The sequence below is a fragment of the Ranitomeya variabilis genome, chromosome 2, assembly GCF_051348905.1.
Source record: "Ranitomeya variabilis isolate aRanVar5 chromosome 2, aRanVar5.hap1, whole genome shotgun sequence".
Lineage (NCBI taxonomy): Eukaryota > Metazoa > Chordata > Amphibia > Anura > Dendrobatidae > Ranitomeya > Ranitomeya variabilis.
In genome coordinates this window covers 686,264,331-686,279,134 of record NC_135233.1, presented here as the reverse complement: position 1 = coordinate 686,279,134, position 14,804 = coordinate 686,264,331, and the positions used below count along the sequence as shown (strand labels likewise).

The 14,804-nt window shown below is 44.9% G+C and overlaps 1 protein-coding gene across 1 annotated transcript in view; it reads right to left on the bottom strand.

Moving 5' to 3' along the window:
- The window catches only part of MED23 (mediator complex subunit 23), a 144,779-nt gene that overhangs the window by 94,716 nt on the left and 35,259 nt on the right, over nucleotides 1-14,804 (bottom strand). The window contains exon 10 of the mRNA XM_077289353.1: nucleotides 13,237-13,332. Coding sequence (XP_077145468.1) covers nucleotides 13,237-13,332 — 96 coding nt within the window. The remainder of the gene's footprint in view (nucleotides 1-13,236; nucleotides 13,333-14,804) is intronic.

Here is a 14,804-nt window from a genome sequence, read left to right as displayed (position 1 = left end):
GACGACAAAACAGGAAAAAAAGTATCATCCAAGACAAACAAAAATTCACAACACAACACTATAAATGTAATGTTATCTAACATGCAAGAACTAGAGTACAGGGCTTGAAATCAACTAGTCCTGCGCATCCAGAATGAGTTCCTAAACTTTTGCACTTGAGGACATATTTCTAGGTTTCATTTGTGATACATCAGAAATACCGACTGTAGATTGGATTGCACAACTACTGCCTTCATAAGTCTATAAATGTATTAATAATTCAAAATGCACATCTCAGTGAAATATACATAAAAAAATAAAAGTGATGGGCATGAACTGTTTGCTAACTACATACAAGCAGACAGACCAATGGTAACATCAGAATACAGTCAATGGTTCTTGCACGCTATGGGTACCTTACCAAATACTACTGACATGGCGATCATTGTGATGGCCAGGTACTGTATTTTTTTGGACTATAAGATGCACCTTTTTCCCCAAATTTTTTTTGGGGAAAAAGGGGGTGTGTCGTATAGTCGAAATATACTTACAAGTAGTGTGGTGGAGGCAGGAGTCGGGCAACTCTGCGGCGGTCCCGGTCCGACGTTTCAGGGCGATGATCACACTCCCTTATCAGGCTGATGCGGCAGGCTCGGCAGTGCGGGTGGGGGGGGGGCTCGCCAGCATTTTGTGAAAGCCTGGAGGGCTCCAGGAAAATGGCCGCCGGGGGCAAGCTCAGATTGAAACCTCGGCACAGATCACATCTCCCGAGATATCTGTGCAGAGATCTCAATCTGAGCTTGCGCTGCCCCGGCGGCCATTTTCCCGGAGGCCACCGCATCAATGGATGTGCGGGGGGCCTCCGGGTTTTCACAAAATGCAGGCGCAGCCCCCCTGCACTACAGAACACCGCTGAACCAGCCTGGGATGGGATTTCCCAGGTTCCACCACATCGCAGCAATAGATGAGCGGGGACATCCGGGCTTCAACAAAATGCAGATGCAGCCCCAGCACCGCCGAACGTGCCACACCAGTCTGAGATGGGAGTCTTATCACCGGACCACCGAACACCTCCTGTGACCACACCCCACCGGTAAGCTGAATGCAGACTGTAAGACGGACCCCCCATTTGACTCTTCACCCCCCCCCCCCCCCATTTTCCTTCTGAAAATTTGGGGTGCGTCTTATGGTCCGAAAAATACGGTAAATAATGAGTTCTAGATTACTGAAGTCCTAGAGACTCTTCACATTACAGCCAATTCTAAATACCGCTGATTGAAATAAGCAGAAATGACAGTTTTACATAGAATACAGAGAAAATGACAAATCTAAGCTCAGCAGCAAAATTACAGGTAGGCCTCATTCAGATGGCCATAATGTATGGGCATTTTGGGCATCTGTATTATGAACGAAAGCAATGCTTTCGGCTTGACTGCTGATCTGAAATAATGGCATCAGAGTACCCTCCTTTAAAGAGGACCTTTCACGAGTCTGAGCAACGAGTATACTCGCTCATCACTAGTCACTACATATCTCATATAGAAAACGCCTGTTCTAAGCTTTTTTGATTGGATGAGTTTTTCTCCCCTGGTTGATGCCTCTTGACTTATGATTGGTCACAGTCATGCAGGAGAAAAAGAAACTCCCCAGAGATGAATCTCTGGTAACGACCCCTTGCCCTTAGAATAAATTGGAATCTAAATTTTATAAGCCATTATCGTTGCATGTTTTAATCAACTCTATAGCAACCCATCCATTATGTAGCCAATGCATCCTGCTAAAACTGGTGAAAGGTACTCTAACTTTGCTTTTAAAACTTGCGGCCTGGCCAGGTTTGCAGTGTTGATATGGATGTGAAGGCAGTCCTGCATTACATTCATCTGAATGAGGTCTAAATTAGGCATCACATGGACGATATAGATGTATAAATATTTTAAAAGGCTATATTGCGAACCCTTTACCTAGGAACAAAGGATGAGGAAATTCTCCCTCTATGATATAGTGGTATGCAACTGGAACATGCAGCGGAGATGTATAGAAAAATCGGGATAAGGGAAAACATTACAAGTGGATTGTGAAAACCTGGCGTTCACTTTAGCAATTATGGCAGATATGACAAAGACGTCTCATTAATGGTGTTTGTTTGCATGCCAGCAGTGGTAAAATGAAGGGACAATGACATGGGCAGGAGTTTCTAATAGTCACGTTATATAATATGCAATTACAAATTTAGCTACTCTGGTTGGTTGTTTGTCAGGGCAGTAAGGCGAAACACTGGGTTCAGTCCTCTTCCAAGTCCAACATGTGAAACTCCACCCAGAAGTGCCTAAAGACTATTATATACACTGTAGGCATTAGGCTTTCGTTTACTGGCTTATTTTCACAGGCTGACAAACAATTATATGGACAGAACGTTTGCCAATATGATCAATCTGTAACTGTAGACCATCATGTCATCAGGAGCACCCCCCCCCCCCCCCGATTTCCGCGAGCCTAGGTCCTACTAATAGGATTTCTTTCCTGCATAAAATGATTCGACCACCAGCTAGCCACCAGCTAAGTGAGCATTTTGCTTGTTCATTGGAGCAAGGGCACCATCATTCCCGATTATGTGTGGAGTAATGGGGTGTTGGCAGGTAACAGCAAAAAGGTTAGTAGGTACAGTCATCTCTCCTAGTGATCCCAGGCTTAGGACACAAGCTTTTTTCATATTCATATCTATAAGCAATCAAAGAAACAAGGGCGCTTTGTCCACCAAAGTGTATGTGCACAAGTTGTGTTTTTGTTGAGTCCCTCCTCCCTCCCATGTAGTTTTGTTAGAAAACCAGAAGGATTTTCCTAGTACAAGCAAAGTGAATGAGATTCTTGAAATCTCATGCACACATTCTTTACTTTCTTCCTTGTAGATGTGCAGCAAGGCTAAATCTGCAAAAATGGCAGTTTTTCTGGTGTTCTTGATGCAGATTTCCCCCATACTAATATGAAAAATAACAAAAACACAAAAAACAAACAAACCCCATACACACGTTAATGGGAACCTGTCAGCAGGATTGTGCACAGTAACCTACACAGTGTCAGGTCAGTGCCATTATACTGATTAAAATGATACCTTTGTTAGTATAAACAAAAAAAAAAAAAAAAAAAAAAAAGATTAAACAACAATCACAAGACTGATTTTTTTTTTAATTTTCAGTTTTTAAATAAGGAAATGTCCGTGCCCCGGGGCAGCCTGGGGGGGGGGGTCTTTATGTGGTGCTCTGACTACATATTCATAATGCAGACTGCGGACAGGTCACTGATCCCTAACTGGCCTGCCCCCTAGTTTGTATAATAAATACCTGTACATACAAAAAATGTCCTCCTCCAAGATGGCGCTGCCTGCACCATAGCAGCTCTTGGCGATCTCAGAGAGCCGCTACTGCGCGGACGGCGCCATCTTGGAGAAGGACATTTTTTATTCTTCTCCAGCAAAATGTCACCTCCGACACCTGCACAATAGCAGCTTTCATATCTCTATGCACATCGATAGCTGCTACTGAGGCAGGAGCCATATAAATTTTTTTTTTTTTTTTGTACTTGCTCAATAACATCAAGAACAGGGACTATTAGGCACCTACAAGCAGAAGGTTTTTCTTATTTTCTTCAGTATGTTCAGGTATTCATTATGCAAACTAGGGGGAGGGTCACTGACCTATCAGCAGTCTGCATTATGAATACCTAAGCAGAGAATCACAATACCCTCCACAGGTAGCACCGAAGCATGGGCAGATCATTAAAAACTGAAAATAAATCTTAAACAACAACAAGACGAATTTCATCAACCAAGGTATTATTATAATCAGTATAATGGCGCCGACCTGACACCTGACACTGCAGGTTACTGTGCACAATCCTGCTGACAGGTTCCCTTTAAGCAGCATTTCTCCAACCAATACATCAGGATTTGCAGTAGAATTTTCTGTTACAAATCCTGAATGTGTGCACATACCCTTAGAGAGTACACTACAGTGCAACCCTTTGTGAAGTTTATACAGGCCATACATCATTTAGCCTAGACAACCTTTCTCAAGCTGAAGTGATCATTGTCGTATCAATAAGCACTGAATAAAGTCAATACTACATTTAATTACAATTTATACTTTGTAATAAATTTTAAGAAATCTGCTTCTTTCTCCACTTACAAGCCATTTTTCTCCCTCCTGAATGCACCATCTACTGTGAAAAACTGCTAAACTGCATTTTGAGCAATGCAAGAAGAGACAGTCCACAGAGTTATGTGTCAGGTTAAACTTCCCATTATACTCCCTGGGGAGGGAGGAGTAATGACCAGCAGAGGGATACACAAGTAGAGGGAGCACAAGCAGATTACGAAGCATCTTTATGGGAAAATTATTTAGCTTTTCTAACATCATTCCATCATGCTGCAGCTTCTGTCTGTGTTGTAGGGGGTTGTGCATACTTGGGTGCGACGGGAGGAAAACAGGAGGCACGCTAAAACTTTATGCGGGTTTTTTGCTTCATAAACTCAGAAGCAAAAACAGAAAGTAAACAGCCTTTAGATCAGGCAAACAAAGTACAACTGTCCATAGCAGGGCTCTGCTCCGCAAGGCCTGTAGGCACACAGGCTGGGGTAATATCCAGTACTCAGGCTTGGTCTGGAGAATACACTCAGGAGGCCTTCTCCCTCCCAGCACACAGACCATGTGCCAAACAACAGCCTCCATTATATAGGCTGTAATCACACCCAGAGGTGAGGTATGTAGGTAGCCAGACCCGCTCATTTCTCATAGCTACCCGCAACCCGGACCCAGGTGAACCAAACGAACCTCTTACTGCTTACATGCATTAAAGAAGAAACTCCGGATTACATCACAGAGAGCAGCCATCCCTGTGACACATACCTCCCATTGACTACACCAGAGGTCCCCAACCGCCGGTCCGCGGACCATGACCGGGCCGTTGGGGTTTTTCAGCCGGTCCGCGGCGCTGCTGACAGCTACCGTATATACTCGAGTATAAGCCGAGATTTTCAGCCCAAATTTTTGGGCTGAAAGTGCCCCCTCGGCTTATACTCGAGTCACGGTCGGCGGTGGGGTCGGCGGGTGAGGGGGAGAGGGCGCTGAGGCATACTTAACTAGTCCTGGCGATCCTGACGCTCCCCCTGCCCGTCCCACGGTCTCCGGGTGCAGCAGCTCTTCCCCTGTACATGGGACCGCTCATTAGAGAAATTAATAGGCTGCTCCACCTCCCATAGGGGCGGAGCTGCATAATTCATTTCTCTAATCAGCGGTGCCGGTGACCGCTGATAGAGAAAGAGGCTGCGGCACCGAAGACCAGCTGTCCGGGGGAAGGAGCGGGACGCCGGGAGCAGGTAAGTATGTCATATTCACCTGTCCTCGTTCCACACGCCGGGCGTCGCGCCATCTTCCCGGCGTCTCTCCTCACTGACTGTGCAGGTCAGAGGGCGCGATGACGCATATAGTGTGCGCCCCGCCCTCTGCCTGATCAGTCAGTGCGGAGAGACGCCGGGACCGGACGCTGAGGAGCTGCAAGCAAGACAGGTGAGTATGTGTTTTATTATTTTTAATGCAGCAGCAGCACAGCTATGGGGCAATAATGGACGGTGCAGAGCACTGTATGGCACAGCTATGGGGCAATAATAAACGGTGCAGAGCACTGTATGGCACAGCTATGGGGCAATAATGGTGCAGAGCACTATATGGCACAGCTATGGGGCAATAATGGTGCAGAGCACTATATGGCACAGCTATGGGGCAATAATGGTGCAGAGCACTATATGGCACAGCTATGGGGCAATAATGGTGCAGAGCACTATATGGCACAGCTATGGGGCAATAATGGTGCAGAGCACTGTATGGCACAGCTATGGGGCAATAATGGTGCAGAGCACTATATGGCACAGCTATGGGGCAATAATGGTGCAGAGCACTGTATGGCACAGCTATGGGGCAATAATGGTGCAGAGCACTATATGGCACAGCTATGGGGCAATAATGGTGCAGAGCACTATATGGCACAGCTATGGGGGCAATAATAAACGGTGCAGAGCACTGTATGGCACAGCTATGGGGCAATAATGGTGCAGAGCACTATATGGCACAGCTATGGGGCAACGGTGCAGAGCACTGTATGGCACAGCTATGGGGCAATAATGGTGCAGAGCACTATATGGCACAGCTATGGGGCAATAATGGTGCAGAGCACTGTATGGCACAGCTATGGGGCAATAATGGTGCAGAGCACTATATGGCACAGCTATGGGGCAATAATGGTGCAGAGCACTATATGGCACAGCTATGGGGGCAATAATAAACGGTGCAGAGCACTGTATGGCACAACTATGGGGCAATAATGGTGCAGAGCACTATATGGCACAGCTATGGGGCAACGGTGCAGAGCACTGTATGGCACAGCTATGGGGCAATAATGGTGCAGAGCACTATATGGCACAGCTATGGGGCAATAATGGTGCAGAGCACTGTATGGCTCAGCTATGGGGCAATAATGGTGCAGAGCACTATATGGCACAGCTATGGGGCAATAATGGTGCAGAGCACTGTATGGCACAGCTATGGGGCAATTATGAACGGTGCAGAGCACTGTATGGCACAGCTATGGGGCAATAATAAACGGTGCAGAGCACTGTATGGCACAGCTATGGGGCAATAATGATGCAGAGCACTATATGGCACAGCTATGGGGCAATAATGGTGCAGAGCACCAGGGAAACAAGCATGGTGCTCCCACTCATTCTGAACCTATGGTAAGTTGAATCACATTCTCATTATAAATGTCATAATTATATGATAAGTATGCACTAAGCTCCATCCCTCCATAACCCCACCCCCATATGACCAAAGCCCCGCCCCTGCCCCACCGGGCCATGGAAAACTGGTCTTGCTTAAAGCCGGTCCCTGGTGCAAAAAAGGTTGGGGACCTCTGGACTACACGGCCATTACCCTCACTACAGTGTGCAAAATGGGAAAGAGCAGGAATCCCTTCATTACCGTGTTGTGCTATACATGGGAGGCATCATAGCAGTAAGTCCCTACTCACTAACTCAGAGACAGCTGAAAATTAGAGGTCCGATAAGGAAAAGTATGAAAGGCAGCACTCACCAGTTTCCTCTGTGGTTAAAAGGCCTTTATTTCAAATATGGACATCCATAATGCGGTAATGCGGCATGTAAAGATAGAGACATGGAGAGACCAGGGAATGTTCACGTGTCTCCCTTTACACGCCGCCCCAACGCATGATAGATGTCCATATTTTAAGACGACACCTAACAATTGATCAACAATACCTCGCCATTGTGTGGCTTCAAGCAGGATGTTCTCAGACAGAAGTGGCCACGGAGTTTAGAGTGTCACAGAGTCATCAGCAGGTTGCAACAGAGATGCAGAGAGGCTAGAACAGAAGTGGATGTCCTTTGGCCACATCCCACATAGATGACCTCTTCATCGTGAACAATGCCCTTTGGAACCGGATGGAAATCTAGGAGGTGTCACATCAGACCATTCATTTACAACAGTGTGGTGTGCACGTTTGATGACCTGCATAGGTACCTAACCACACCATCAGGAGTCATCATCTCGCATGGGCCAGGGAGCATCAGTGCTGTTCACGGATGAAAGATTCACGCTGAACAGAAATGATTATCGCCAACGATGTTGGAGAGCTCAAGGAGAGTGCTATGCATCAGTCACTGTTGGCACAAGATGAGCCACTGGTAGTGGTGATGTTACAGTGTGGGCAGGTGTCAATACAGAACTGCCCTACACTTCTGTGACAAGCCCCTGCTACTGGAATAAATTCATGAATCCAGTCATTCTGCTTCTGCACAAACACAGGCCTAATTTCATCTTCATGGAAAACAATGCTCCAGCTTATAAAGGTCGCATCATAAGGGAATGGCTGCTGGAGACTAGGGCACCTCAGTGGCCTGCACCTTCTCCAAATCAGAATCCATTAGAAAATCCTTTGAAATTATCCAAGTCACTGTATAGAGGCCCGTAACTCTGTACCCCAGAACCTCAATGATCTAGGGCTGCCCTCAAGAGTGGCATGCCACATCAGTGAAATATCACTGTAGTGTGAACTTATGTTTAAAATCAGCCTTAGTGGTTCAATCTGTATAATAATAATAATAATAATAATACTACAGTATAGCTATGGGGGTCCTGTCTGAAAAAAGATAAAATCTAACCTTTACTAAACTTTTAAAATCAAATCTGGACTTCCACAACAGTGACACAAAAAAAAAACATAACAAAGTGCTCGTGCTTAACAGTGCTCAATTAAAAAAAAAAAAAAAAAGGTTTTGTCTCATGAAATATCCTTCTCCCGCAGCAGACTTCACCAAGGACCGGAGTAGACTATATGCCGGTTAATATTCACCTGAGGGGGGGGGGGGGAGAGGACATCTATTCTTCCCTGTCGTGCCCCTGTATAGCTCCCATCCTTACAAGGACAGTCCCCGAGTATGTGCTGCTGTTGGATACCCACCATCACTCAAATGATGTATAAATTCCTTACACGTTTCCTCCCCATTGAAGGGGATTCATCACGGGAGTCTACAGATAAATGTAAACAGTGGGAGTTCAACAATGTAGAGGAAGAACCTTGCCGCGGCAGGTATCCTCCTGTCTAGGCGTGACCATTTGCATCACTGGCCCTATCTTAAGTGTGGCATATGGGGTGGTTTCAACCTATAACCCTTAAATAGGGGCATACTCAATCGCTCCTCCCGCGGTGTCTGACCTCCTCTCCAGTCACTCCTCATTCCCCCCCAGTTAATCAAAGAACCTTTAGGTGCAGCATTACCGGTCTATTGCATACAGATCTCCCGGAAGCTCATTCTTTGCGGGTCACCACTTGGAATGCATGACAGGCGGAAGTTCGGCTGCCATCTTTATGTCATATCCAGCTCCTGATACATGTGGAGCACATGTGAAGGTGGAGATATCCTGCGCCATCTTGGTCTCATCACATCCAGTCCCATGCCCAGCTGGCAAGCATGGGGCGCATCTATATGAATCTCCATCGGCAAATTATCCAAAAATATACCCGAGTTCTATATTTTTTCATAAACATTAAAGCATTGCATATTTCTATTTCCAAATATAATCCCCATCATATTGGGTCTTTTCAATTACACTTTGTACCTCAGTCATTAATTCTTCTCAGGTAAGTGTATATGTAAACATCGGGGGATGAGGCATTGACTTTTCTCTATAATTACCCCACAAACACTTAGAAATTTGGGAGCAGAGGAAGTCCAAAGACTCAAAAATTGCGGTATCCCCCATTTGTGAACCATTTTCCAAAGGGTGGTTAGCTGGATACTTCATATTGACTACGAAGAGTGGTTCATATACCCATTCTTCTCAGTAACCCAAAATATATTATCTTATTCCTCCCCATATATGGGGTATACAGGGCTGTTAACAGGAGAAGGCGAGTTCAGCTGAAGAAAAAAGGGGGGGGGGGAATTGGAATTTTGCAAAAATATGAATAGATGTAAATATAAATTGATAGACATCAAGACCCAGATCGTGGCCCATGTTATATTCAGGTGCCCAATCTTTATTCATCTCACCTCCTCTTCATAACCGTTCTGTATACCCCATATATGGGGAGGAATAAGAATATATTTTGGGTTACTTCTTGGAGGGTGAGAATCTGGGGTAGGTGGGCCGTGCCTTAGTGTCCATCACCTCTAGGGGCTACTGTATTAGACAGGTTGTGTGTCTATTATGACAGGTTTTTCTGAGAAGAATGGGTATATGAACCATTCTTCCTAGTTAATATGAAGTATCCCGCTAACCACTCTTTGGGAATTGGTTCACAAATGGGGGATACCACAATTTTTTTCCTCTGCGCCCAAATTTCTAAGTGTTTGTGGGGTAATTATAGAGAAACGTCAATGCGTCATCCCCCGATGTTTACATATCTACTTACCTGAGAAGAATTAATGACTGAGGTACAAAGTGTAATTGAAAAGACCCAATATGATGGGGATTATATTTGGAAATAGAAATATGAAATGCTTTAATGTTTATGAAAAAATATAGAACTCGGGTATATTTTTGGATAATTTGCAGATGGAGATTCATATAGATGCGCCCCAAGCGTGCCAACTGGGCATGGGACTGGATGTGATGAAACAAAGATGGTGCAGGATATCTCCACCATCACATGCGCTCCACATGTATCGGGAACCGGATATGATGTAACAAAGATGGCGGCCGAACTTCCACCCGTCATGCATTCCAAGCGGTGACCCGCAAAGAATGAGCTTAGAGGAGATCTGTATGCAATAGACTGGTAATGCCGCCCCTAAGGGGGGGGATGATGAGTGACCGGAGAGGAGCTCAAAACTAAATATATAGAGAAATCAAAACTTATAATGCGTACATATAATCCCTTAAAACTATAACTTTTATTAATCTTAAATATAAAACCCCAACCCACTAACAAATAGAGACCACAATTAGATTAATCGGTCACCAAAACTAACTTACTAACCTAATGAGATCCTAGATATACCTACCATTGGCACCTACCTTACCGCGGGGGTTGGCACCCTAAGAAACGATTGTTTGGCGCCCCCGCTCCACGTAGGCTATCCCTTACTCCCCTACACTTTCCCTTAGATAATATGTGGGAAAACAATATAGGTAAAGAGTAGTGGTGAAACAGATAAATAAAAACCTAGATCTCCACAGATACCTCCATATATAAATCAATATTTCCGGCACGCCGCATCAAATGCGTATACAGTATCCTATGATCTCAAACAAATTTAACCTTAGCAGACAATGCTGTCATGGTCCCATGTTAGCAACACATCCCCCAGCAACAACAAAGGTGGGCCAAACATGCCAATAAACAATTTCTTATCAATAGGATAACTTGGCGTGTGCCGGTTTCTCTTCTCCTCGACGCGTTTCCCCGCTTTAGCAGTTCATCAGGAGGATGATGAGGTTCATGATGCCGGATGCTTCATCAATGTAAGGCATAAGACCATGACAGCATTGTCTGCTAAGGTTAAATTTGTTTGAGATCATAGGATACTGTATACGCATTTGATGCGGCGTGCCGGAAATATTGATTTATATATGGAGGTATCTATGGAGATCTAGGTTTTTATTTATCTGTTTCACCACTACTCTTTACCTATATTGTTTTCCCACATATTATCTAAGTGAAAGTGTAGGGGAGTAAGGGATAGCCTACGTGGAGCGGGGGCGCCAAACAATCGTTTCTTAGGGTGCCAACCCCCGCAGTAAGGTAGGTGCCAGTGGTAGGTATATCTAGGATCTCATTAGGTTAGTAAGTTAGTTTTGGTGACCGATTAATCTAATTGTGGTCTCTATTTGTTAGTGGGTTGGGGTTTTATATTTAAGATTAATAAAAGTTATAGTTTTAAGGGATTATGTGACCGGAGAGGAGGTCAGACACCAGGGGAGGAGCCATTGAGTATGCCCCTATTTAAGGGTTATAGGTTGAAACCACCCCCATATGCCACACTTAAGATAGGGCCAGTGATGCAAATGGTCACGACTAGACAGGAGGATACCTGCCACGGCAAGGTTCTTAATATACATTGTTGAACTCCCACTGTTTACATTTATCTGTAGACTCCCGTGATGAATCCCCTTCAATGGGGAGGAAACGTGTAAGGAATTTATACATCATTTCAGTGATGGTGGGTATCCCATAGCGGCACATACTCGGGGACTGTCCTTGTAAGATGGGAGCTATACAGGGGCACGACAGGGAAGAATAGATGTCCTCTCCCCCCCCCTCAGGTGAATATTAACCGGCATATAGTCTACTCCGGTCCATGGTGAAGTCTGCTGCGGGAGAAGGATATTTCATGAGACAAAACCTTTTTTTTAATTGAGCACTGTTAAGCATGAGCACTTTGTTATGGGGGGTTTTTTTGTGTCACTGTTGTGGAAGTCCAGATTTGATTTTAAAAGTTGTTAATAAAGGTTAGATTTTTATATCTTTATTCAGACAGGACCCCCCATAGCTAATGTGTTAGTGTGTATAATGGCCTGAAATTGTATTCTTCAGAGACACATAGGATAGCCTATTCTGAAAAGATACTTGAAATGACAGGTGCACTTTAAAAAAGGGAGGTTGTCTAAGCCAAATGTTACACAACTGGAATGAACTTCATAGCGTTGCATATATCAGAAAAAAAAAAAAAAAAGTGCATTCCAGCAACAGGAAAGTCACACCATTCCCCAGCTCATTGTGTGAAATCATGTCCAAAAAAAAACCAAACAAACAAAAAAAAACTAGGAGACAACAGCATAAAAATAATGGATAGCAGGACCACATACAACGAGAGCATAATGGAAGGGAGTCTCAGCTATTAGGTGGAAATAATCTAGATAATGCAGTATTTGTGCAAAACCGGAAAAGCCACCTGGAACCTTTGTGAAACCCTCCATCTAAATATGCAAGTACACACACAGCACAACTCACTACATCATAAACATGCAGAGAAGGTGGAAATGGAAGTTTCTGGATTGCAGAAGCACTGAAATGATGATTGCAAAAGGATGTCTAACTGTATGCATGAAATTGGTATGTGCAGCTTTGCCAATTTCAAGCCCTGACCGGGAATGTATGTTTTCTAGGAGGGATCAGCGGCTACGAAGCAGCCAGCAGTACTGTTAGTCACAATACAAGAAAAAGGTTGTGAACATACCTGAGCAATGTTCAAGGTCTAGAGCATTGAAGGATGGGCAGGACAAGACAGAACAAAAATAAAGGAAGAAAAAAAGAAAAGACAAAACAGTGACTATGAGGCCAGCCTCAAGATACCCTGAGTCAGAGTATACCCACCATTGGCATCTGCAAAGGGTAGCAACAATTTACGTTGTGTTAAACGAGTGACATTTTAAGAGAACTTGGGGAATGGCTTGTGGAGTATTACAGTACATGGTGCAATAAGGGCTGGCAGAGGGCTCTCTTGAGACTGGCCTTATAGGAAGGGGAAAGCAATGCAAAACAAAAAGTCATTTTTTAAATATCTACTGGTCTATGAATCCGCCAGGCAGGAAGGGCTAAGTAAGAGGAGTTTTCCAAAGTACCAACAAGATACTTAAAGAAATATAAAAAGGGACTACTATCACAACTGTTTTGTTCAGGCTGCTATAGCAAAGAAAAACATAGGGGATAGAGAAATACCGCTCGGAAAAATCATCATGGGAATACCTGCTTGTTTAGACCTAACATGTTGCACACCATATCCCGGGAGTAGGGCTGCTCCAGGACATATCTCAACAGAGCAGTCTGTGGTTCAAATAAGTCCTGCAAGAAGTGTATAACACATAGTCAGACATGATAAAAAAAAGACTTGCCCCTTCAAAGCCTGCATGGGTGGCCAATGGCGGCATAATCTTGCAGACAATGTCCATTTCCCACCAAAAGTTGGGCAGTAATTGGCACATGCATGCCGGAATAGTGTGAGAGCCCTGCTTAAGGGCCATTCTAGGAACATTGCTCCACACTTACAGATGTTTTACCTTCTTTTAAGCACCCATCTCTAGATCGGGGGTCTCACGATTGCCAGATCCAGGCAGCATTTGATCAGTGAGTGCACCTGTACAAGCTCTCTCAATTCATTCTATAGTAGTTCTGAATAGAGCCCAAATTTTCAGCCATTATGAGAACTCCCATAGCAATGAATGAAGAGAGCCACCACAAGCAGCACCACTTTTCCACTCATTCATGGGAACCAGTTATTGGGTTTTCCATATAAAAGATACTGCCACCACATCCTCCAGCCTTTTAATACATTTGTAACAAACTCCAGATATATTCCCCAAGCAGCTTAAAGGGAACCTGTAACCCCCAAAATCGAAGGTGAGCCAAGCCCACCGGCATCACGCGCTTATCTACAGCATTCTGTAATGCTGTAGATAAGCCCCCGATACATCCTGAAAGATAAGAAAAAGGTTAGATTATACTCACCCGGGGCGGTCCCGGTTCTGTTCCGATGGGCCTCGCGGTCCGGGGCCTCCCATCTTCTTACTATGATGTCCTCTTCTTGTTTTAATGCTCCGGCGCAGGCGTACTTTGTCTGCCCTGTTGAGGGCAGAGCAAAGTACTGCAGTGCGAGGCGCCGGGCCTCTCTGAACTTTTCCGGCACCTGCGCACTGTAGTACTTAGCTCTGCCCTCAATAGGGCAGCCAAAGTACGCCGGCGCCGCAGAGTGAAGACAAGAAGAGGACTTCATCATAAGAAGATGGGAGGCGCTGGACCGGACCGCGACGCCCATCAGACTGGACCGCAGCGGGACCGCCCCTGGGTGAGTATAATCTAACCTCTTTTTCTCCTCTTTCAGGTAACATCGGGGGCTTATCTACAGCATTACAGAATGCTGTAGATAAGACCCCGATGCCAGTGGGCTTAGCTCACCATCCATTTTGGGGGTGACAGGTTCCCTTTAATATACCTTAAAGCAAAAAAGCGTAGAAGTTGTCCAGTGATCTAATGTATTTGGAGTGGTCTGATGGGAGTCTATGGGCAGTGCTTGGTCTCTCTCTGCAATGTGACGCAGTCCTTTTAACTATAAATTACTTCATGACATCTTCTACTTCGCCCACACAGCTGGCAAAGCCTCATGCCTGTCAATGCTGTTTGTGTACATCAATCACAAGTGGCGGAAACAGGCAGAGCACACACCAGAAATGCCACTCAGTGAATAATAGAGTGCAGTGCAGATCAACTTCAAAGCGCATTTTCTTATTTATTAATTTTTTTTGGGGGGGGTTATAGCG